This window comes from Barbus barbus (assembly GCF_936440315.1).
Source record: "Barbus barbus genome assembly, chromosome: 11".
Lineage (NCBI taxonomy): Eukaryota > Metazoa > Chordata > Actinopteri > Cypriniformes > Cyprinidae > Barbus > Barbus barbus.
In genome coordinates this window covers 1759989-1785108 of record NC_136739.1, presented here as the reverse complement: position 1 = coordinate 1785108, position 25120 = coordinate 1759989, and the positions used below count along the sequence as shown (strand labels likewise).

General features: G+C 37.4%; 1 protein-coding gene across 1 annotated transcript in view; it reads left to right on the top strand.

Moving 5' to 3' along the window:
• Positions 1-22184, top strand: part of LOC306877273 (insulin-like growth factor 2 mRNA-binding protein 2) — a 56157-nt gene extending 33973 nt beyond the window's left edge. Inside the window, exons 5-16 of the mRNA XM_079428931.1 lie at positions 2848-2911; positions 3770-4057; positions 6135-6269; positions 6350-6472; positions 7580-7715; positions 9082-9216; positions 11418-11486; positions 12551-12670; positions 13702-13776; positions 13908-14039; positions 15136-15249; positions 19029-22184. Of these exons, the coding sequence (XP_079285057.1) occupies positions 2848-2911; positions 3770-4057; positions 6135-6269; positions 6350-6472; positions 7580-7715; positions 9082-9216; positions 11418-11486; positions 12551-12670; positions 13702-13776; positions 13908-14039; positions 15136-15249; positions 19029-19124 (1487 nt within the window). The 3' untranslated portion in view covers positions 19125-22184. The remainder of the gene's footprint in view (positions 1-2847; positions 2912-3769; positions 4058-6134; positions 6270-6349; positions 6473-7579; positions 7716-9081; positions 9217-11417; positions 11487-12550; positions 12671-13701; positions 13777-13907; positions 14040-15135; positions 15250-19028) is intronic.
• The last annotated feature ends 2936 nt before the right edge of the window (positions 22185-25120 follow it).

Sequence of the window (25120 nt, the reverse complement as noted above, 5' to 3'; positions counted from 1 at the left end):
ACATGCGTCTCCTGCGACTACTTGTGATTCGATAGAAGGGTCTCTGATTTAGTGACTAAAAATGTTGTTACAGTGGTGCTTGATGACCTGTCATTGTATGCTGATATCAGACCCAAACAGCCGTTCATAATCCAGACAAAGGTCTTAATGCACAAATCATATCTGATTTTTTTTTTGCCCGTCTGTTTACATTCACTTTAGACATGACTGGTATCCGATATCTGTGTTTACATTAATTCCCGCCCAAAAGGATTGTCTGCAGTGATCGCTTTACTATGCACATGACATGGTAGACCCTTGGGCTTTAAATGGACGTGCTATTAAAATTATTTAAATAATTCACGTCAAGTGGCCATTATTACTTGCCAGCATGGACAACGGCTGTCATGGATGTTTTGCAGCAATAACGGTAGTTTTAATTTGTTAGACTATTTTATCTACTGCTCATTAATTCTTTAGGGAAATAAAGATTATTTATTGAAATGAATTAACGAGAGAGAGAGAGAGAGAGAGAACGTGCGAGCGAGCAAGTGATTGTGAAGCATTGCGAACAAGCTTGTCGGTTTAAGTACAAAAACTGCTAAGTTATCATCTCATTGCTGAGAAATACAGTATAATGTAGCTTTTAGCGGTTGTATTTTCAAGATTCACGGGGCAGGGGTTGAAAACCAGCTCCCGAATGTGCAATTTCTTGCCTATAATAAGTTTCCATCTCAATAAAATGTGAGCGCATACAGCACGCCGGCATTAAAATGCCATTAAAAATCTTTGAGCAAACATGTCACCCTTGCATTGGGAGTTCTGTGGAGAATCGGATATACGTAGGTTTAGACCAAGGGTGCCCAAACTCGGTCCTGGAGGGCCGGTGTCCTGCAGAGTTTAGCTCCAACCCTAATTAAACACACCTGAAGCAGCTAATCAAGCTCTTATAGGCATACTAGAAACTTCCCAGCAGGTGTGTTGAGGAAAGTTGGAGCTAAACTCTGCAGGACGAGTTTGGGCACCCCTGGTTTAGACGTAGGTCGGATGTCCAGATATCGGATGTGTATCCCATTAAAATCCATGAAGTGGCTCAGATCGGATGCAAAAAAATCGGTTCTCGCTCGGGTTTTTGTTTACACGTGTGCAACATATTCCGATCTGTGTCAGATGTGAGCAAAAAATCTGATTTTTTTTTTGTGCCAGTGTAAACGCAGCCAAAGACTTAGTCTCATCTTAGTAAACGTGTCACTGATATCCAGAAGTTTCACAAATGTTGTGTAAAACACACGTGCAGGGTTCCTAGAAATGCACTACTTGTATTTAAGTTGGTTTCATAAAGTTTTGAGAACTTTTTTTTTTTTTGTGATTTCCAAGACCAGTTTACTTTTAAGTGTTTGAATGACTATAAAACTGTTATGTGGTTTAACAATCAATAAAACATTTATCAATACTGATTTTGTTTATTAATTGTTTATTTGAATCACTAGTTCTGGGGAGATGCAGCTTAATTAACCATGATGAAAAATTTTAATTATTGGATAATTTGTCATAATTATAAGCAGTGAAACAATTAATTTTTTTTTATAATTAATTAAAATATATATGAAATAAAAGACTGTGCTGAAGTACTTACAATTAATTTAATGAATGAAATAATTGCTAGTTAAGTTTTTATTTCAATAATTTAAGTTTATTTAATGAGCTTTTCTTCATTATGATGACAAATTAAATTTTAAAATGACGTCATATCATTAGCCGGGTTTCTTACAAAAAAGGGTTCATGCAAATAATGGGAGAAGTCAAAAACCGCCTCAAGTGAGTGTTTAAAACCTTTTTTTTGCAGGATTTTTATTCTAAATTTGGCATTTCCATCACTCGTTTTTGATGCAATATGTGAGAATGCGCATGAAAACATAGCTTACTGTCTAAAAAAACTACTGAATTCCCAATCCAGTCCGAATGGATGAAATTAAATCACAGACTATAATAATAATTATAACTCCAGCATCATTTAGAAAACAAATCATATCCAAATAGTGTTGTTGTGTTACTTGTGCGCTGCATCTTATTAAATAGATATGATGGTGTCAGCATGACGTAAGGGCATCGCTACGTCTCGTCGTTCTTTCTCAGAGCTTATTGCGTGATGTGTCTTCATTGGTGACACTCATCGGTTCTGAGATTGATCGCTTGCGCTGTCTTACAGCAAGGCTTTGTGGTTCTCTTCATGTGTGAAGCTCTGGATTTCTGCCAAGCCATCCCACTCAACTTCTACTGTTCTTCCAGACAGACTGTCTGGTCCTCTAGGCACACAACTCCATCTAATCAATAAAAAGGCAGGCTTTCCTCTTAAAAATGCCATGCACATGCACATTGTCTCTGCAGTGGCTTCTGTCTGTAATTATTCAAATGACCCAAGAGGAATTCTTGTAATGTGGCACAACCTTCATTTAGCCCCGTTTCACACTCTTCAGAGAATATAATACAGCTTGACCTTTAGAGATCCGGATCTTTACGCAGGTGCTATTGTTAGCTGTTGGATGCGTATAGCTGCATGAACTCTTCAAGTGGAGGTCTTTCCCTCATTGTGTGTGTATTTAGATGATACACAGGGCTTTGATCTACAGACGTCAGGGTTGTTTTGTGCTTGTCCTGTGAAGTACACATCTGGCCATGGCACAGTAATCTTTAGTTTGTATGCAGACACTGAGACACACAAGTGGCTCTTCACAGCACTAGTGTAAAACTTCATTTGTTTGCCTGTATGCACATAATACAGAAGCATGCAGTCTCACATTTATGAATATGATCGAGCACCCTTTTTCTAACTCATATTTTCTCTCTCTGTATTCATTCTTTTTGCAGTTAACACTGATACAGAAACAGCAGTGGTGAATGTGACATATTCAACAAAAGAAGAGGCTAAAATGTAAGAATCTAAGTATGAAGGTTTTTTAGGGATGGACAGTATGACCAAAATCATATAGTTTAACTGTAGTTATTTTTGCTCATTTGAATATTATTAAAAACATTTATTATATATATTAGATGAAAAACTTAAAAACTAAAGCATGAAGCAAAATGACAAATTTAAGATGAGATTAAAATGAAAACTGAATATACAAAAAAGCCAAGTCAAAATATTATAAATACTATAATAGTAAATAAATAATATTAATATAATACTGGCATGAAATAGTTTATTGTTACTAAACTTAAATAGTTAAAAAAATTGCTCATTATTTAAGTAACTACGGCCTGGTTTCACAGACAGGGTTTAGACTAAACCAGGATTAGGCCGTAGTTCAATTAGGACATTTTAAGTCATTTTTATAAACATGCCTTAGAAAAAACATTACTGGTGTGCATTTTTGAGACAAAATAAAGGCATTGATGTATTCAATGCCTTTATCAGTCAGAGCAAGGTTCTTTCAGTTGAAACCGCTCAGACTTAGATTTTAGTCTGGGATTAGCCTTAAACCTGGTCTGTGAAACCGGGGGTAATTACAGTCACTAATTACATATTTTGTCACATTAATAATATCACAATTCACCCCCCCCCCCCCCAAAAAAAAAATAAACCCAAAATGTTTAAATAAATCAGTCCCATTATAATAGGAAAAAGTTTTCTTCATCATCCATGCTTTTCTTCTGGACCTCTAACGGTTGGCTCATTTTTAGCTGTCACTGGTTATACACCGTCATACTGCACCGCTTTATTTTTTGATTTGACAATAGAACAGTACAACAGTATTCCACTGATAATTGTCCCCCTCTGTGTCCTCAGAGCTGTAGAGAAGTTAACAGGACAGACCTTTGAGGATTACTCCTTTAAAGTGTCTTATATTTTGGATATGGATGCTGCTCCGCCTCTGCCTGCGACCCGGAATCGTCAGGGTGGAAGGACATCACGGGACGAGGACTCCCAGCCCGGGACCTCTGCAGGCTCCCTGGGGCCCCGACAGAAACAGCCAGACTTCCCCCTGCGCATGCTGGTGCCCACGCAGTTTGTGGGAGCCATCATTGGCAAGGAGGGGCTCACAATCAAAAACATCACCAAACAGACTCAGTCTAAGTGAGTGAGAGAGTGGGATCCTTCAGTGTATGGAAGAGACATCTGTGGTTATTAAGATTCAGAAGAATTCTTCCAGAGCACTGGAATTAATATTAATACAACTATTATTTATATATTGGTCACAATTTATTTTAAGGTCTATTTCTCGCTATTAACAAACCATTAACTGCGACTTTTGCCTCAATATATTACGAAACTAATTTGCTGCTTATTAATAGTTAGTAAGGTTAAGTTTAGGTATTGGATAGGATTAGGTGTGTAGAATATGCTCATGCAGGATAGAAGTGCTAATAAACAGCAAATTTGTTAATAATAGACATGCTAATAAGCAACTAGTTAATAGTGAGAATGGGTCCCTATACTAAAGTGTTACCTATATAACATAATTGCATAATAAATGTATTAATTACAAATGTGATATACACTACCATTCAAAACTTTGGGCTTGGTAAGATTTGTTAACTGCATTATTTAAGATGAACTAACGATGAACGAATACTTCTGCAGCATTTATCTTAGTTTTAAAGCTACACTTTTACTAATACAGTTTTGAAGATCAAAAGTTGTATCGGTTAATAGTAAATTTAATATAGTGTGAACTAACATTAACAAAGGTTAATAAATTCTGTAAAAATATATTGCTCACTGCTGGTTCAGTTTATTTATTAACTTATGTTAACAAATTTCATATGTTTTACAGATATTGTTTTGTTTTTGAAAGAAGTCTTATGCTCCATCAAGGCTGCAATTATTTAATAAAAATACAATAACAACAATAATATTGCCAAAGAAAATGTATTCCTGTGATGGCAAAGCTGAATTTTATAATTATATCAGTCTTCAGTCTCACATGATTAGACACAAGAAGCATTACTTATTATAAATATTGAAATTAGTTGTGCTGCTGCTTAATATTTTATTTATTTATAATATTTTAAGATTCTTTGATAAACCGAAAAAGCAAAACAGCATTTATTTTGTAACATTATAAATGTCTTTGTCACGAATCCGGTCCGTTCACTCACCACCAGAGGTCACTCGCTCACCACGTTGACTCTTGCACTACACTAACTGTTGCACATCACCCCCGGACTACAATTCCCATCATCCATTGCACTGACGACACACACACAGCTGATTGCACTGATTACACCGCTGATTCCCATCACCTGCCTTATTTTAGCCATGGACTCCCTCAGTCAGATCGCTGAGTATTGTATAGTGCAGGCATCCTCAAATCTGGCCCACTCCTGCAGAGTTTAGCGCTAATCCTAATCAAACACACCTGAGCATGCTAATCAGAGTCTTCAAGATCATTAGAAAATCAAAGGTAGATGAGTTTGATCAGGGTTGGAGCTAAACTCTGCAGCAGACTGGCCCTCCAGGGAAAGATTTGAGGAACCCTGGTATAGCGTATATCACTCTCCTAGCAATAGCTACTCTTCGGAGCCCACCTAGTTGTCATAGTCTTGCCTTGCCTGTGTTCTAGTGTTTTGATTCTTGCCTGTGTTTCCTGGATTAACGCTTTGCCTTGCCGTTCGGACTCTGTTAGCACCTCGCTTGGACTATTGCTCGTGTACCTGGATTATCTCTCTGCCTTGCCCTGTTGGATATTGTTTGCTGATCGTAGACCCACGCTTGCCCAAGGATTACTCTTTGTCTTCTGTGTTGTACCTGTTTGCCATTGCATGAACCTTGCTTGTTTTGTGACCACGTCCCTGAATAAAAGCCTTGCAAATGGATCCACTCGCCTCTCGTCTCGTCGGCTCCGTACCGGTCTTCACTGTTACTTTTGATAATTTTAATACATCCGTGCTGAATAAAAATGCTAATTAAAAATTGTCTTAAATGTTTTAAATGGTAATGCATATAGAATTAAATACCTTTTTTATATAATATATAATATTCATTGCTAAGATCATCTGTTGCCAAGATCATATATTTTCCACACTAAATATCCTGGAAATATGTCACATTACTTCATCAGATTTGGCTGTAAGCATGAACTCACAATGATTTTAAACACATGCTTGATGACATTGACAGCTCTTCATGAAGCTTTGTCTGTTCCTGATAGGGTGGACATCCATCGTAAGGAGAACGCGGGAGCGGCAGAGAAACCGATCAGCATCCACTCCACTCCTGAAGGCTGCTCCGCCGCGTGCCGCATGATCATGGACATCATGCAGAAAGAGGCTGATGACACGAAGGTGTAAGTCTGGATCTTCTGGAGTCACGGGACCTCTTTAAATACAGCTCTGTTGTTGCCAACTTGTGGTTTTGCTTCTGTAGAACTGAGGATATTCCTCTGAAGATCCTGGCCCACAACAGTCTAGTCGGAAGACTGATCGGGAAGGAGGGCAGGAACCTGAAGAAGATTGAAGAGGAGACAGAAACCAAGATTACCATCTCCTCGTAAGTGTCTGTTGCATTTAATGGCTTTCAACTGGTGAAAACAAGGGAAGTTCATAATTGATTCACTGTTGTGTCAAAATATATAATGTTTTGTCACACTTCAGCTGAACATATTCCTCTGATTCTTTATGGAGGCATACATGATTACTTGGTTCACCATGGACAGTTGTTTTGATTGGAAATATGGTGTTTTGTTGTGACGATCAAAACGTGATCTGAACATGTGACATCTTGTAATGGGCTGCTAAGTGCTGGGATCTGGTTCAGAGCATCAGAGTACAGGTGGTCTTATGTATTTCCCAGAAATAAGCTTAGGAAGTGAGTCACCCAATTAAGCCCTAACCAGGACTCCTGACGTCATTGCATTGCTGTCCCTCTAAAAGCGGCCTCATTTACCAATGCTCATCAATACCAATTCAAATAACTTGCTCTTCACCCAGAGTCCCACGTACTTCCAGGTTGATTCAGGATGACTGTGTTCATCACTGCAGAGATCCACTACAATTTGTCTTGGTATTCAGTTCTAGAGCAACATACAGTAAGAGCGATGCAATGCAACCAATTAGTGTTGTCTTTCTATGACGTGGTTCAGATCTCTGCTATCCTGTGGGTCCCAACATTTTGGGAAGAACAGACATAAAAGCATATAATAAATTCTTGTAAATTATCAATTAAAAAAAAAAAAAAAAAAAAAAAAATTAGTTGGGGCACATTTTGTTGCTTTCCATTTTTTTTTGACAATTAATAATTATAGTAAGAATTAATCACCCCCCCACACATTTCTTTTTTTAAATAATAATAAAATATATGGACACATTTAGAGTGCTGTAATTATGACAAAAAATCCTAATATCAGTCAAAACCAATATGATCACATATGCACAATATAATAATTGCAGAGATATTTACCCATTCAGGCTGATGTCACAAATAAAAAAATAAATAAAATAAAAACATTTTGGTCACATCATGAATCCACAGTATAATAATTAATAAGACCTTGCCTTAATTAAAATACCCTCAATTTGAACACTACTCTGATCTGACAAACATGTACCAATGATTTTACTCTCACCTACTTTTTGTCTTTCTTGATTCTTTCCACAGTTTACAGGACTTAACTATTTATAACCCAGAGAGAACCATTATAGTGAAGGGGAGTATCGAGGCCTGTTGTAAGGCTGAAGTGGAGATCATGAGAAAGCTGAGGGAAGCCTATGAGAATGACGTTGCTGCTATTAACGTAAGTGTTTGTGGTTTCGATAACAGGAAATGTGATTTCCTTCTATAAGCCGCCGTTTTTATGTCGTAATCAATATCTCAGATTTAACTCAAACCTGATATGCTCTGTATAAAACGCTGCTTATTGTGCGTCAAGTGTGATCAACCTTGAGTCAGCGTCTAATAGAAGACTAGGCAGTTAAATGCCTCGTCTGTTTACTCGTGCTCAGTTATTGACTGTGTTTATAGGAAACAGCCTTGAGTCAGTCCGTCCCCTGCCGTGCATACGGAGAACGCACTGTCATCCTGTCAACAGCCGTTCACACAGACGTGCTCGCACATGTACACCGTTTACATGCATGACGTCACTGCCAGTGTCTGAGGGAGGTGAAGCCGGAGACTGAGAGCAAATACTGCAACAATAGCATCATCATTCTCGTTTACATCCAATGCCTCTCTTCATCTTCAGTGAGTCATTTATTTTGCGGAAGAGGCCTCTATCAACTACACAGATCAAATTTATGCAGTTTTATACTCACGCATTAGTCAGTCTTCAGTCAGGCGTATGGTAAATTATTCATGCTTGGATCAAGTGTTTCTGCGACAGTTTCGCGTGTAAGTGTCTGTCAGTTGATCCCTGTAACCTTCATTCTCTTTTGTGTGAAGGCGACACAGCAGATGAATCAGACAGAACATGAAAAATTAGACACATGAAGTCCTCTGTCAAGACTAAACAGCATAACTTCTTATCTAAAATCGTTTCCCACGATGCAGCGGGTCGATAGAGCCACCTAGCGTGACGGTAGCAATATTACAAGACTTATAACAAATATGTGACCCTGGACCACAAAGCCAGTCTTAAGTCGCTATATTTGTAGCAGTAGCCAAAAATACATTGTATGGGTCAAAATGATTGATTTTTCTATTATGCCAAAAATCATTAGGACATTAAGTAAAGATAATGTTCCACGAAGATATTTTGTAAATTTCTCACTGTAAATATATCAAAACTTCATTTTTGATTAGTAATATGCATTAAGAACTTCATTTGGACAACTTTAAAGGCGATTTTTATCAATATTTAGATGTTTTTTTTTTTGCACCCATTCCAGATTTTCAAATAGTTGCCAAATATTGACCTATCATAAACCATACATCAATGGAAAGCTTATTTATTCAGCTTTCAGATTATGTATAAATCTCAATTTTGAAAAATTGACCCTTATGACTGGTTTTGTGGTCCAGGGTTCACATGGTTCATACAGCTCACAGATTCAGTGAATTCTGTGTATTTTTTTTTAAACTCAAATGAGAGTTAGTATCAAGAAGAACATGATAGCTTGAGGTCATGCACGGAGTAATCATTCATAATCCATGATGTCTTGCAGCAACAAACCAACCTTATCCCCGGGTTAAGCCTGAGCGCACTGGGCATCTTTTCAACCGGTTTGTCAGTATTGCCGCCAGCTGCTGGGCCCAGAGGCGTCCCACCCGTACCCCCAACTGGCTACAACCCTTTTCTTGTGAGTACAAACCACAGAATGGACTTCATTATGGAACTACAGCATATTTGGATGTTTCATCCTCAGGAACGTGTTACATTTTAGCAGATCAAAATTCTGGTTTGAACACATAGCTTCATGTTGCAGGAGTGGCAGAAATGATAGAAACAAGATTTTACCAGTTGTAAATCAAAATCAATTTGTTATTATACAAATAATTATGTATATTATTTTGCATAATATGTATAATACATTACTGTCTTTAGTAATTAGACACTTTAAACAGTTAACAATTGTCAAAATGGTTTAAACATCACATGATTTGAAAGATTAAATTGGAAAATTACATTTACCTTATATAGAACATAATGTTGCTATACATAATTAGTATATAAAAGTTATAGTTATAAATTCAACATTTCTGTAAGTTGCATTTTAAACATTTATTATTAATACCATGTATTTCTGGAAATACCCATTATGTTGTGTATGATAACATTTTTAATATTTAAACAAATGTTATGCGTAATAGATGAGTGTTTGGCTCCATTTTGAAGAGTTTTGGGTAAATTGGAAAAAAAGAAGAAATCAAGTGTGTATACATACACACACACACACACGCGCGCGCACACACACACACACACACAACACAAATAGCTGTAAGTTGCATTAATTATTATTAATAATGTGAATTTGTGGCAATACCCCATATGTTGAGTTTGACGACATTTTATTGCATAATTTATACAAAAGATTACATGTTTAAAAAAGAATTTATTAATTTTATTTCATTTACATCATTCAATTCAAATTTGAAGTGCTACAGTCTTGTTACGGGTGCTATGCTATAAAAGCGCACGATGAAGGAAGGTTTCAAATAATAGTCTTTTAATAATAATTCTCAGAAGAAACAGGAAATCCAGGAGCATGGGGTAGCGAAACACAAAGCAAACGATAGCAGACAAGGGAACAGGGGAGAATCTGTACATACACAGTGAGTGTTCACCTTCATCATGTTTGAGTTGTATAATTCTTCCGGTCGGTTAGTGTAGGATTCCCCTTCATATTTAGTGATGAGTCAGAAAGGACAGCTTATGGCTCACGGATGAACTAATGAAGGTAGAATGAGTGTGTGGGTGTGTGAGATGGCACTCATTACTGAATCACTTTTTATCATCCTCAGTAGTACTGTAAAACTGGAGTAGTCATTTATTGTAAATTGTTACAGCAGGTTTTTATTGTGGACTTCTTTGTTTACGGTAAATCAAGCGCTCTTCATTACATTAGTGACTTTGGCATATACTGTCAATAACTAATCATACTTTTGGAAACTGTTGCTAAAAATCAAAGTTAGTATCCTCACCAGCCAGCTTCTCTATTAAATATATATATACATACATACATACATACATACATACACAGCATGGAATAACATAGTTACACTTTGAGTTACAAACAAAAGTAGCTAAATGGGTTGAAGTTTAGTCTTTTTTTGAATAGTTTTTTTTTTTATAAGCAAAACAGTTACACAACGTATATCAAAAAGAGAAAAAGGTTGCAATTAATAAATGGGGCAGTGTCTTTTTAAAGTAGGGCTAATGATCTATTAAAGAAATGATTAATTAATCATACAGGGTTCTGCAGTTAATCATGATTAATTGCACCTAACATGAACATTTGTTATCAAAAATATGTTTACATTAAATCTCCAAATTATTTGATTATTACTTGTTTTTTTATGAATAAAGGAGCAATGTTCACATTTAACCCATGTCACATTTAGCTGTTCCTTTAATATATTGTTTTTTATATTTAAATAATTTTAGAAGTGTTTAAATTCCTTGTTTTTATTGTTGATTATTTTACTTTCTTTTACATAAAGTACTTTGAATTACCATAGTGTTCTGTATAAATGAACTTGCCTTGCAGTGATGTTTCTGTCTCTGTCATTCAGTCAGCCTTCTCTGTACGAACGAGAGCTGGAACAATAGATCAGCACTTAACCTACACTAACCTGGAGCTGCATTACACTTCATGCTGGTCTAATCAGCAGGAATGTTAATCAAAATAAATTTGAAAGCATAAAAGTGAACTTATGAGGACTGACAGATGAACTTAAGAAATATCCCTTTTTTTCATTATTTACATGGGCAATAAACGAGCCGGTGAAATGTTCTTGCAAAGTAATATGTTTGCATATTGATCCGTATCATTTGTTCTAGGGTCACTCATCACAGCTGGGTGGGCTGTACGGTGTCCCACCTGCTAGTGCCATCTCTCACCAGCACACAGTGAGTACTGAAACTGTCCAATAAAAGGGATTGTTCTGGTTCTGGATGATGATTGCTGGACAAAGGCCTGGTTTCACAGACAGGGCTTAGACTAAGCCAGGATTAGACCATAGTCCAATTAGGGGATTTAAATCATTTTAATGAATGTGCTTTGGAGAAAAACATTAGTTGTGCATCTTGAGACCAAACAAAGGCACTGATATATTTCAAGATCAGTCAGTGCAAGTTTCTTTCAGTTGAAACAGCTCAGACTTACATTTTAGTCTGGGACTAAACCTTGTCTGTGAAACCGGGGGACAGTGTCCAGCCAACCAAATATATGTCATATCATATTTTACGTCATATATTGATATCTAGAGAGTGGGATGGCTGATACAAAGCTTATATATATTGTTTGTGCAGCACAATTTAATTATGACACAAAATTATGTCCATCTATTTTACAAAATATTTATTCCAAACCCCCCTTTCTGTGAGTGACAACATCTGTTAATGAGCCAATCGGACACCGTTATCAGCTTTACTGTGTAACCCAGTGCAACTGCTACATCTCATGTCACTCAGTAGTTATTCACAAAATAACAACCTCTGTCTCTGAGCATCACAAGCTAATGGTGTTGACTTGAAATTCTGTTAACTAGCTCTCTCTGGCATCTTCAATCTTTCACTGTTGCTCCTGCTGGGAGTCTGAACAATGAGTCATCAGTGTCCTATGGTTTACAGTTTGGTGTCAGGCAGGTCAGGTCCTTTAGAAACAGATAAGAGGGTTTGCGTCCTCAACATTGGTTTGAGTGATGAATGGATTGTTTTTGCCTCCGTACAAACCTGTGTGAAGCTTCAGGGCTTGACCTCCGGCCTGCGCTGAAGTGAGCAGTATCCCAGTGGGATTGTGGGTGGTTTGGGGAAACTAAGGGCAGTAAACAGACAGTGACGTTTTTTCCAAACCACTTTTAAAAAGGATGTCTCTACCTGACATGCTCAGGGTTTTAGGACTCCCTGATTTACAGTATCACATTGAATTAGAGGATGTAATTTTTTGCATGTTTCTTCTGCCCTCTCCTCAGCAGGCTCCTGAACAGGAGGTGGTCTACCTCTTTATTCCAACTCAGGCTGTCGGTGCTATTATTGGCAAAAAGGGCCAACATATTAAACAACTGGCACGATTCGCAGGAGCCTCTATTAAGGTAGGAGTTCCTGCCTACTGCTGTCATGTCAAATCTGTAAAATGAAGGTTCCTTTTGTGTTTTTGTTATGTGAAGCACAATCCATCTAATTTTCTGTCCTATTGCTGAGATCCTTGATTCGAATCTAACCATATCATGCTCAGATTTGGCCTAGTGCCTCAGTCATCCGTAACCTCCTCTCTCTGTTGATTCAGCCAGTCTTGTGGGTTTCTGGGTAAACAGTAAGGGTGAGATAGTTCACCACCCATAGTTGTACCTCAGTTCATTTCATGTCAAAAGACAAAGATTTTTTTTATTTTTTAAATATCACACTTGCCAAGAATGCATTTATTTGATCAAAAATACAGGAAAAACTGTAATATTGTGAAATAAATGTTTACTGTTTTAAATTGATTAGAAACATTGTGATGGCTAAGTTAAATTTTCAGAGGTCATTACTTCAGTCCAGCCAGGCCCAGTACATTTTTTATGATTCTCTGATGAATAGAAAGTTCAGAAGAACAGCATTTATTTTACAGAAATCTTTTGTAACATAATAAATGTCTTTATTGTCATATTTGATCAATTTAATGCATCTGAATAAACGTATTATTAAAAAAAGTAATCTTACCCCAAACTTATGTAGTGTAAATGTGTATTTTTAGGTGTCTGTTTCATGCAATTAAAGTAATTCTTAATATCTCTGATGTATACTAAGAGAGTGTAATAATGAAGTTTTAATAAATGCTGACATTTTAACGCAGCATATGGTTTAATGCCATCTGGTATTTTACTGAATTGACTGAAATCATGGACACAAATTCAAAATACAAAAGAAACTGAGAATTTAAACTGTTAACCCTTTATTGATCAGTAATTGGAAACAGAGCCCTCTGGTGGCTGTGTGATGAGCTCTAGAAATAAAAAGATATTCTTTAAAGCAAATTTGTTTCTGCATTTGTGGCATGTTATGTCAGAAAATAATGTTGATTTCATATCTTGGCATGCAAAAACAATGTGTGCAAATAAATTAGTGATTTTTTTATGTTCAGATCGCACCTGCGGAGAGTCCTGATGTCACTCAGAGGATGGTCATCATCACTGGCCCACCAGAAGCTCAGTTTAAGGTAAAGGAATAAAATGCAATCTTAAAATCCCAGTATTTATTAGTACATGACAATTGAAAAATATTTTCAGCTCTCTTGTAACCCTATGATGCCCCTGTACAATGGACATTGTCTTTGCTTTTGTATTTCAGGCCCAGGGCAGGATATTTGGGAAACTGAAAGAAGATAATTTCTTTTCTGCAAAAGAAGAAGTGAAGCTGGAGACACATATAAAAGTGCCCTCTTCAGCAGCTGGGAGGGTCATCGGGAAAGGTGGCAAAACGGTGAGAATATGGTGAAACCGTAGTAGAAATCACGATCAGAATATTCAGTGATAATATGGTAGGACTGCTTTCTCTTATGACAGGATGGGTGGATCTGGCATTAGGCGTTTATTAAAAAACAATGAATGAAAAATTACAAAATGGGGAAAAATAAAGTGTACTGTGGGATTATTTGTTTATGTACTTGCGTCAGAGTCTGAAAATCATATTTACCCTGAGCTTGAGTGATGTAAGACTTTCTATTCAAAGGTGATTCAGCTTCTAATGCCAGACATACTATAGGATTCTGATTCACAATAAACTATGTCTGTTTACACCTTTTCAAACAACGCGATGTTGTGCAGCACATCCAATCACAGCTATTTTCTTATATTCCTTTCATTATGCACCGTTATAAATGGTTAAGTCAGAAATGTGTTTGCAAAAGTTAACAGTTATTCTCAGAATCCATAATAGCTTTCCAAAGAATAATGAAATGTTCATTGTTAAAGAATGGGAACATTGTTGACTAATCAAAGTTAATGTGGTGGGAAGAGTTCCTGAGAGAGCTAATACATGCCACCTGAGCAAATGATGGAAATGTTGTTATTGTTTTTGTTAATTGTTTTATATGTACTCTACAAATTTTTCTGTGTAATTTGGTCAGCAAATTAGCTAAAAACACTGAAAGCTTTTTTAAGGGAAATTTTTTTATTATGACTAAAGTTTGGTTATTATGTTATATAACTGTTACTTTTTAGTCTTTGAAGAGGACAGGCTGATCCAAATCAACGTGACCTGTTCCAGTCAGGATTATTATATGTTTCATGAACTGTACGTTTTGTTTCTAGGAAATATTTGGCTCTATTCATGGTGAATCAGACCACAGGGGCATCATTTGTAGAGTAGACAGGGCTTGCTGTAGCTGCCCAAGAGCATCACAGCAGCTTGGTCTTGACGTAGGTCATGTAGCAATGAGCACCTGGATATGTGCTGCTTGTTCTTGTATGAGTCTGATTAAACCACAGCGTTTGCACATTTTGACCCAGCTGACATTATTGTTAGGTGCACTGTTAGAGAGTGGTGTCATCAGCTTGTTTCTTTGAACCTCTTTCAGGTTAACGAGCTGCAGAACCTAACCAGTGCAGAGGTCATAGTGCCACGGGACCAAACCCCAGACGAGAACGACGAGGTCTTTGTCAAAATTAGTGGCCATTTTTTTGCCAGCCAGGTGAATTATGCATCACACATGACTTCAAATGTGGAGAGAGTTTGTTTTCACATTAATCTTGATGTATTTTTTTTATATTGGATCAATCCTAATTCTTAAAACATGATGCATTGTGTCCTAACCAGCAGCAAATAAGTGCCATTTTCTTCTATGTTATGATGATGTTTTGTCCTAACCGGCCACGACTGTCAGCAGCACTGCATAAGGAGATATGTAGTCAGCTGTTTCATAATTGATTATTCCCTTGAGATTGTAATTGCGATTATTTTCAACAGATTTATGCCATTTTTTGAAGCGGCATGCCATATTTTTATATAAAATTTATTTTAAAAAAGGCTGAAAACACTCTTCCTGAACGTTTATTGCTTTTCTATAGCATTGAGCCTCAAATGTCAACTATACATTGGTTTGGTTTCTTCTAGGGCTGCACAATTAATCGAATTTCTAATCACGATTACGATTATGGATGCCACGATTACATAATCGTTCAAAGCCGTGATTACAAAAATAAATAAACAATTAAAAATGCCCACTTGCATTATTCTGTGTGCTTGAGAGGTGTTTGCAGCGCGGGGTTTAACAAACTCAAACACACTGGATAAAAGACATTGTCTAACTGATAGTCGTTGTCACTCTGTTGTGCATGATAGATATGTTAAACGCCAAACGTGTCAAAAGCGGAACAAAATAGCGGTACTCGTTTGAGCTGCGTGCCACACTGACCTTTTATCCACTCGCCTCAAAAGAAAACAGCGCAGCGCGAGCTTAGAGCGAATGCGTTTATTACAGTAACCAGTTGCAAGACATATTTCTATGATCTACAATCTTGTCCCTGACATCCTTTGACAGCTCTTTGGTCTTGGCCGTGGTGGAGAGTTTGTAATCTGATTGATTGCTTCTGTGGACAGGTTGTCTTTTTTACAGGTAACAAACTGAGATTAGGAGCACTCCCTTTAAGAGAGTGCTCCTATAATCTCAGCTCCTTACCTGTATAAAAGACACCTGGCAGCCAGAAATCTTGCTGATTGATAGGAGATCAAATACTTATTTGACTCATTAAAATGCAAATCAATTTATACATTTTTTTTGAAGTGCGTTTTTCGGGATTTTTTTGTTATTCTGTCTCTCACTGTTCAAATAAACCTACTATTAAAATTATAGACTCATCATTTATTTGTCAGTGGGCAAATTTTTTTTCCCACTGTAGTTAGTTTAAATTGTAATAATATTACTGTTATTAATACAGTAATAGAATCCAGAAACCCTCCACCTTCCCCAGCTCCACCTGTATAGATCTGCTATGAGGTGATTCATGTATGCTATATGGGGGTTATTTCATGTACGTTATATTTGCAGCAGCAGTATTTCTTACATGTTCACAGCAGCATGTTGTGGATGTATTGGCAATAGCAAGTCTCGGTACTTGCTCTGCTTCAGCAGCGTAGCAGATCTATTTCGCCAAGACCAAATACATTAACATTGTCATGTACATTACCATGCCAATCCCTCCGAAAGCTGTCCTGACAGAACTATATTGAATAAATAAATGCAGCCTTGGTGAGCATAAAAGACTTCTTTCAAAACAATTTTACCAAGCCCAGACTTTTGCATGTTTTTCAGTATTCCTTGACCATGTAAAGGCTAATTGCAGTAAATAAAATCACCTCAGATTGGTCAGTCAAGTCAATATTATTTGTATAATGCTTTTAACAATGCAAATTGTGTCAAAGCAGCTTTACATCGGCTTGATATAAAGAAGGAACATAGTTGTGATGATACTAACTTTTCTAATATCTTTGACAAAAAAAGGAGATTCGAGATCGGTCCATAATTAATTAATTATTGGGGTCAATTTGTGTTTTTTTTTTTTTTAATGAGAGGCTTAATAACAGCCAGTTTGAAGATTTTTGGGACATATCCTAATGTCAATGATGAGTTAATAATATTCAGAAGAGGATCTATTACTTCTGGAAGCACCTCTTTTAGGAACTTAGATGGAACAAGGTCTAAAATACAGGTTGTTGGTTTAGATTATTTAAGTTTTCATTTCCAATAGAAGAGAATGTGTGGAATTGTTCCTCAGGGGATGTATAGTGCACTATCTGATGCGATACTGTGGCTGACAGCTGCATGGTTACAATTTTATCTCTAATAGTTTCGATCTGGGAAGTAAAGTAGTTCATAAAGTCATTACTACTGTGCTGCTGGGTAATGTCTGCACCTATGATGTTATATTTTTTGTTAATTTAGCCACTGTATTAAATAAATACTTGGGGTTGTGTGTTTTCTTTTAAAAGAGACGTAAGCAGATCTAGCCATTTTTAATGCTTTTCTGTAGGATAGGGTACTTTCCCGCCAAGCAATACGAAATACCTATGTAGTGAGTGGGGCGGGGCCAAGAGCTGTGGGGGCGGGACCGAGAGCCGTGGGGGGCGGAACGAGGCCGGTGGAGTTAATGATAATGAGCGACACCTGCGCCACTCACTACAACCTCTAATTTAGTTTTTCTCCAGCTGCGCTCCATTTTCCGGGCTGCTCTCTTTAGGGCTCGAGTGTGCTCATTATACCACGGTGTTGGACTCTTTTCCTTAATCTTCCTTAAGCGTAAAGGAGCAACCGTATCTAAAGTGCTATAAAAGTGAGAGTCAATAGTTTTACATCAAGTTGTTCTGATGTGCTGAGGAATTGAGATAAGTCAGGAATATTATTTATAAAGTAGTTTTTTGTGGTAGAAGTGATGGTTCTACCATATTTGTAACAAGGAGTTGGCTTTACAGCTTTAGCTATATGGAATATACACGAAACTAGATAATGATCTGAGATATCATCGCTCTGCTGCAATATTTCAACGCCACTGACATCGATTCCATATGACAGTATTAAATCTAGAGTATGATTTCGACAATGAGTAGGTCCTGAAACGTGTTGTTTAACATCAATGGAGTTTAGAATGTCTATAAATGCTGATCCCAATGAATCTCTTTCATCATCAACATGGATATTAAAATCACCAGCAATTAGGACTTTATCTGCAGCCAGCACTACCTCAGATAGAAAATCAGCAAATTCTTTAATACAGTCTGTATGGTGCTCTGGTAGCCTGTATACAGTAACAAGTACAAGCATCACAGGGGATTTATCATTAACACTTGTTTCTTTGGATAACGTTATATGAAGCACCATTACTTCGAACGAATTATACTTGAAACCCGACCTCTGAGAAATACTGAAAATATTGCTATAAATTGTGGCAACACCTCCCCCTTTACCTTTTGGATGCGGTTCATGTTTGTAGCTGTAATCTTGGGGGGTAGACTCGTTTAAAGTAATGTAGTCATCTGGTTTTAGCCAGGTTTCTGTCAAACAAAGCACATCTAGTTTATGGTCAGTGATCATATCATTTACAAAAAGTGCTTTTGTAGAAAGGGATCTAATATTCAATAAGCCAAGCTTTATCATTTGTTTATCTGTATTATACCTGTTTTTATTTGTTGAACATCAATTAAATTGTTAATCTTTTTTTGGTTTGGATGTTTTCTGTATTTTCTAGTTCGGGGAAGAGACAGTCTCTATAGTGTGATATCTAGGTGAAAGTGTCTCTTTGTGCTGAGAATTAACTGACTTCTGTCAGTTATTAGTGTCCGTGACATGCAGCAGTGACAAAACATGAAATCTTACAGTCTTATGTTTCCAAATTCACTCAGCCACCTCTCTCTTATTAAATAGAACCTGAAGTCAAACATTTAGCACTATTAACATACTCTCCTCTGCTCCCACAGACTGCACAGAGGAAAATCAGGGAGATCATCCAGCAGGTGAAACAACAGGAGCAGAAGCACCAGCAAGGTGCCCCCGTGACACACAGCTCCAAGTGACCATCAGGGAAGCCCCAGTGGGCACCTGCCAATGAATGTAGCCCTCCCAACTGGAATCAGACCAGACCAGACCGGACGAAGGGGACCGGCCGGGCAGACCAGCAGCCGTGGGATCAAAACCAAAGAACTTCTTTCTGGGGGAGATGAAGGAGCCACAGGCAGAAGGGCTCTGAGTGCACTGCCAGCTTGGGGAGGGAGGGGGGAAGGAAGTGCAAGAAGACAAGTGTTCCTTTTATCATTCAAACACACCCTGAGCTTGAGAAGAATAGGTATGGGGCGTCTGTTATCAAGCATCCCGGTAGCCCCACATAACAATTTCTTTATAAATTTCTTAATTTAGGTTTAATCTAGGGTTAACACAGATAAGAAGCTCCATTAACACGTGTACGCTGATGCATTTTGACTGAGTTGTGTTGCTGTTTTCTCGGTTAGGTAAAGTGTGGGTGTGCACTAGCAGTTGGCGACCGAATATTTTATTATTTTTTTGTTATTTTTTGATGCTCAGATTGGGATTTTCAATGATTCTCAGCCGTATTCTCACCAGTACACTAGAACAAATATACTGTTATATCTAAAGCAGAAGCACGATTCTTCTTGTTTTGCACAAGCCATCGGGCGTAAGCATATAACATTGTTTTTCAGATTTCTTGATGATGGGACAAGAAAGTTGGGAAATGTAAATGACAGAACGTTTGTTCATATCTTAGCCTGTTTGCATTTCGGGAAACATCGTCCAGCTCAGCGCATCCTTGTTACTTAGCCTGTGCGTGCCAATGGATGCCGTTACAGTTTTTCTCAGTCGCTTTGGTACATTTCTGAGATCAGAATTGAAATTCTCAAAACTACCTGTTCAATCTTCACATCATTGTGTCTCTTGTGCACATCAAAAAAGCAGTTTCTCATTTCTTTGAACAAGTTGCAAATGCTTTGGTACATCCATGCAAATGATTATGTACAGTTCTCTGCTGTTTCCTACATTATCAATTGCTTATGTCATGTTGATCAAAATGTGCTATTGTCTTACCCCCTCAAAACATCTAGTCATTAGTTCATCGTATAAGTCATTAAATGCAAAATGGTTGTCATAAACTGTCAAGCATATTTTCTACACATCTCTATTAGACTTTTTGTACATTTGCAAGTGAATCTTGACTCTCACTAATGAAGAGAATATAGATCAACCAATTATAAACCGATTCTCTGAAATAGCTCAAAGGTGCATCTCATGACCCTTCAATTGGAAAGCATATATAGACGGAACAACACAATTTACAAATTCTGACGATGGATGAACATCCAGAAAACGATCAGGGTCAACAGCCGAGAGGAAGACGAGGAGTAAGGATGCATGGAAGTGTACAGAGGAAGAAGAGGCCAAGGACAGAGGTGCATATCAGATCAAATAATGTTGTCAAACATGGCCTTACAATGACTGAAGGGTGCAGATAAAAATTGGGAGATCGACCATATCCTTAATTCAAACATATGTACGAGTTGTTTTGAGAAATGCACTTACTGTTTTGCAAATGTCAAGAATGATTCGAGCAATGTACCAAAGCGACTGAAACATTTATTTCTGTGCATAGCTTTCATTTTTTAGCTTTTATCATTTGTAGTTTGTTCTTATTTCTGTCCAGCTCTTATACTCCCTTTTTATTTTTATGCCGGTGTTTTTGCGGCCTCTGCATTTAGTCATTTCATCGCCACTGCATTCTTGTGGCAGCAGTTATTACGAGACGGAGTAGGTATGTGGTAGATGTGGCTTAGGAGTCAACACCCCTTGTTTGCTTTTGGGGGTATGAAAAGAATATAAAGCAAGCACGAGCGTCTGAAAGACAGCGCACCTTTACTTGCTCGGGCAGAACGAAATCGAAAGTGCACCAAGAACTCTGCCTTAATCTATGCTGACCGGAAACGAAAAGATGGGTGACTCAAAATGTGATGGGAGGGTCAGGTTGATGTGGGACGGGGAGGCACCTTATGACCTGTGGTACACACACGACCGCATTTGGCTTTAAATCTCTTTGTCAGGGAGCTTTCTTAAACGGCATGCCAGCTGTGAATGTACAATAAGCAGCCTTTTAGAGAGAGCACCACCCTGTCATGTCCAGTAAGCTGGTTGGTCGGCGTATACTCGAAACTGATTGACTGTTTCAACAGGATGTGCAGGCATGGAGATCCCTTTGTGCTTTATTTTTTTTTTTCTTTTTGACCATGGAAAGCTCGTGGCCTTAAACGTCACCGGTCAGTGTCATCACCGACAGCTCCCTCGCCCAATGAGAGCTAAGCCTCATCTTCCAGACGCAAGGTTTATACCAATACGCACAGCTTCCATTTGTGTGTATGCGTGTGTGTATATAGATATATATATAAAGAGAGAGAAATATTTATGAATCTATTTTTTTTCTTATTTTGTGATGAGAGCTATTAATAAGAAACAAACGGAAAAAAACAAGTCTTTTTTTTTGGTGGAACACTGCCATGTTTTTCTGAAGGGAAGTGTTTATTTTCTTGGAAGTAGACTATGAATATCGGTAGTATATTAACAGTAATGAATCACCGCAACACTTTGATCGGTGCGCATGTCAGTATTGTGATCTACCTCAGGCGTCAGGGTACCTCAGTCCAATCTATAAGTTCCTTTTTTTTCTCCCCACTTTTTGTATGCCTTGTAAACTGAAAGTTTTGAGCATTTTCTTTTTAATAATAATAAAAAAAGATCAGTCTGAAGTCTTCAGGTCCATCTGAAAAAGAATGGATCTTAAAGCTTTCAAAACTGTATGGGAATTTACTTCATTCTTTTACCGATCGCAACCTCGTGATTTATTATAGCGTGTGTAACTGAGGGGTACTTACCTGAAACCCGAAATGACTATGAATATCAAGAATGGTTTAATTCGAAGCTTTCTCCAGGAGCAACTGCGCTGTCTGAAGCGCAAGCCAGCTTTCTCTTTACATTTTATAAAAATGCATCCAAATTCAGGAATTACAGTCAGACCAAATTTTTTAATTAAGGTTTTTTTAATCAAGGCCTTTTACAAAACAAAACCAGGTTGATATAAAATAAAAAAATGAAAAAAATAATGAAACTTGAGTAACTGTTTGGTAAAAGTGTTTATCGTAATTACACACACATCACAAATGCAGGTATTTTGTTGCCGGTTGCAGTCCTTGCGTGTTACCGCTAAACCAACCAGGCCTATGGCAGTAGAAGGTCACGATGTTAGGTCTAGGTGTATGTACATGCGATGGCTGGTTTGCTTTCATACAGTAATTCACATGATTTGTCTGTGGACTGAACTGCAAGCTGTCCCACTCCATAGTTTTAGTTCTAACGTTTGACCGTTTTCAGTAGAGGCGTGTTACTGTAGACCGGTGTAAATCGTTTTTTTTTACCTACTGAAGCAACTCGTCCACATTTATCCGCAAAGAGTAGCAAAGAAATCAGGTGCCGAAGGTGTTTCTATTAGCAAAGGTTAGAGGCTTCTGCTAGATTAGGTCAGTTTGTGGATTTCTAGCAATTTTTCACTCAAGAAGATGAATACGATTCTTCTGGTTCTTGACTCTGTGAAGGCTTGTAGCTAGACCAGGCTGTTATTTCCCCTGAATGATAGACTTTCTGCTTAATCTCAGGTGTTTGCTCATTGATGGAGTTCAGGTTGTGTAGCAGTATGATAACTCAGATCACTTTTAACTGTTATTGTAACTGTAACACGCGCCACGCTGTCGATAGACACCTATCTAATGTTCTGCAGTGGTTCTTAACTTTTCTTAAGAGTTTGTATTTCGAGGCTTCGTCAGGTGTGCATCAGTATTTAACTTTACGGAAGCATTAGTCGATACGTGCATTAACTAACACCACACTGTTATATTGTCTCTGTAGTCTTGTAATGAAGCTGTCTCGCTATCCATTATGATATCCTGTAACATAACGCTAGGAAGAATTGAGGGCTTTGCATTAACTTTAGGCCGAAAGTCATAGCTAGTATAAGTCGAACGAATCAGGTCAGTTTAGGATAGCTGTTGTTTGTAGTGTTGGCATGAAATCTCATCGTGGTCTTCTTTGGGCCCGAAAGCTTTTAGGGTGAATGGAGACTTAAGGTAGGTGCTGTTCTATGTTTGTTTTTTGATATTAGAATAGACCACAGGCACAGCTATAGTTGCTCACAGTATGACTGCACCGTTCTAGTCATGTTTAACTCGGGATGAGAACAGGAAATCAGAGCGATGCATGAGAATTCAATGCAAATCATAGGCTGTGAAAACTTCTTTGCGCCTTTACCACGGCAGATCCATTCCTACGCAGCTCTCTAGCTTCTCATGTTAGTTCATTTCGAGCGATGTGAAACGGAGACTGGGCTCGCTGCACTGCCTGCCGTGTCCCCTCCGCTGGATTGTGGGTAGTGGGGGGTTTGGGGGACTGAGAGCTGAACTTTTTTTTTTTTTTTTTTTTTTTGCTAACAACCATGTTGTTTTGAAATGTAGGTGAACTGTACTGCTGATCAACATGGATTTGAGCAATAAAAATTCTTTATAAAATTCTCATGTCTGAAGTTCATCTTGTTGGACGGGTGTCCATTCCTTCTCAAGGACAACTCTCCTGCGGATTTTAGATCCTTAAGTCCTTATTTAACACACTTGAACCAACTAATCAAGGTCTTTTGGAATACTATGATGTATCTGCGTTAACTCCCACAGCCTCATTCACTATTCCCTACATTACTCGACTAATATGAGCACTGAATTTAAACTCTGAATGCACCGAGATGCTTTGGACGCATGCTCTGGTGAGACGTGGAAATGCATTTGAGCATGGTGTTAAGGTATTCTTTAGCAGCTTGCTGTTGTGTGTACATCAGTAGTACACTCCTTATGAAGGTGCATTATGGGATTGAATAAGTGCACTCAATGTCCACTGTTTTTGGACAACACTACAAATGGCGGTCCCCTCGAATAGCGCACTATATAGAGCTGCACGATTAGTCAAAACCTAAATCGCAATATTTATATTATCACCATAAATATTAGTATTGTGATTTTACAGTTATAATCTCAAACATTTTTTTCTTTATTTTACAATTAAATATTATTTTTTTACTAATAAAGCAGTATTACTAAATATATGTATGTGTGTATATATATATATATATATATATATATATATATATATATATATATATATATAAGTAATTATTATTACTACTGTTATTATATTTTCTATCCATACTGATATATTATGAAAACTGCACATCCCTACAAACAAAAACTATTTTTAAGTCAAAATGATCGAAACTCTTAACTGTGCAAACCTAGTAAAGGTATAGGGAGCGATTTTTGACATGGCCCTAGTAATTTCCAGGGCAGGTTGGAGCTAAACGCAGGACATTGTTCCCTGGTTAGACATATGCACTAATCATAATGTGATGGCATTTTTTCCTTTAATTAATAAACCTGCATTCATAACATTCATCAACTGTGCATATGAACACTGGCTCGAAATGAACAGCATGCAGATGTGATCAAATGTTCTGAAAGAAGCTAATGGAATGAGTTTATTATCAGATGATTGATCACAATAAAAATACTGCATTCTGCTCTCAGCATTGCTAATGCCACTGATACATAGAAAAGGATTTGCTTTAATTCAACATTATTAAGTTGGATGGGCGTTGAGTGACCAGGCAGGACTTCACATAATGCCTCCCTCCCCATAAACTAAATCCGTAGTCAATATTTACAGCTTGATGTTCCATGTTAATATTTACAAGGACTCCAGGAAAGTAAAAAAAAAAAAAAAAAAATATATATATATATATATATATATATATATATATATATATATATATATATATATAAATATTTCACTTCAGTGAAGTAGGTCACTTTTAAGGCTGATGTGAGACTTCAAAGAATAACCCACAACCAAAATCCACAATATCCATGTTATTACAGTCTGTAAATACAGAAGAATGGTATTAAATGCCTCAAATGTCTAT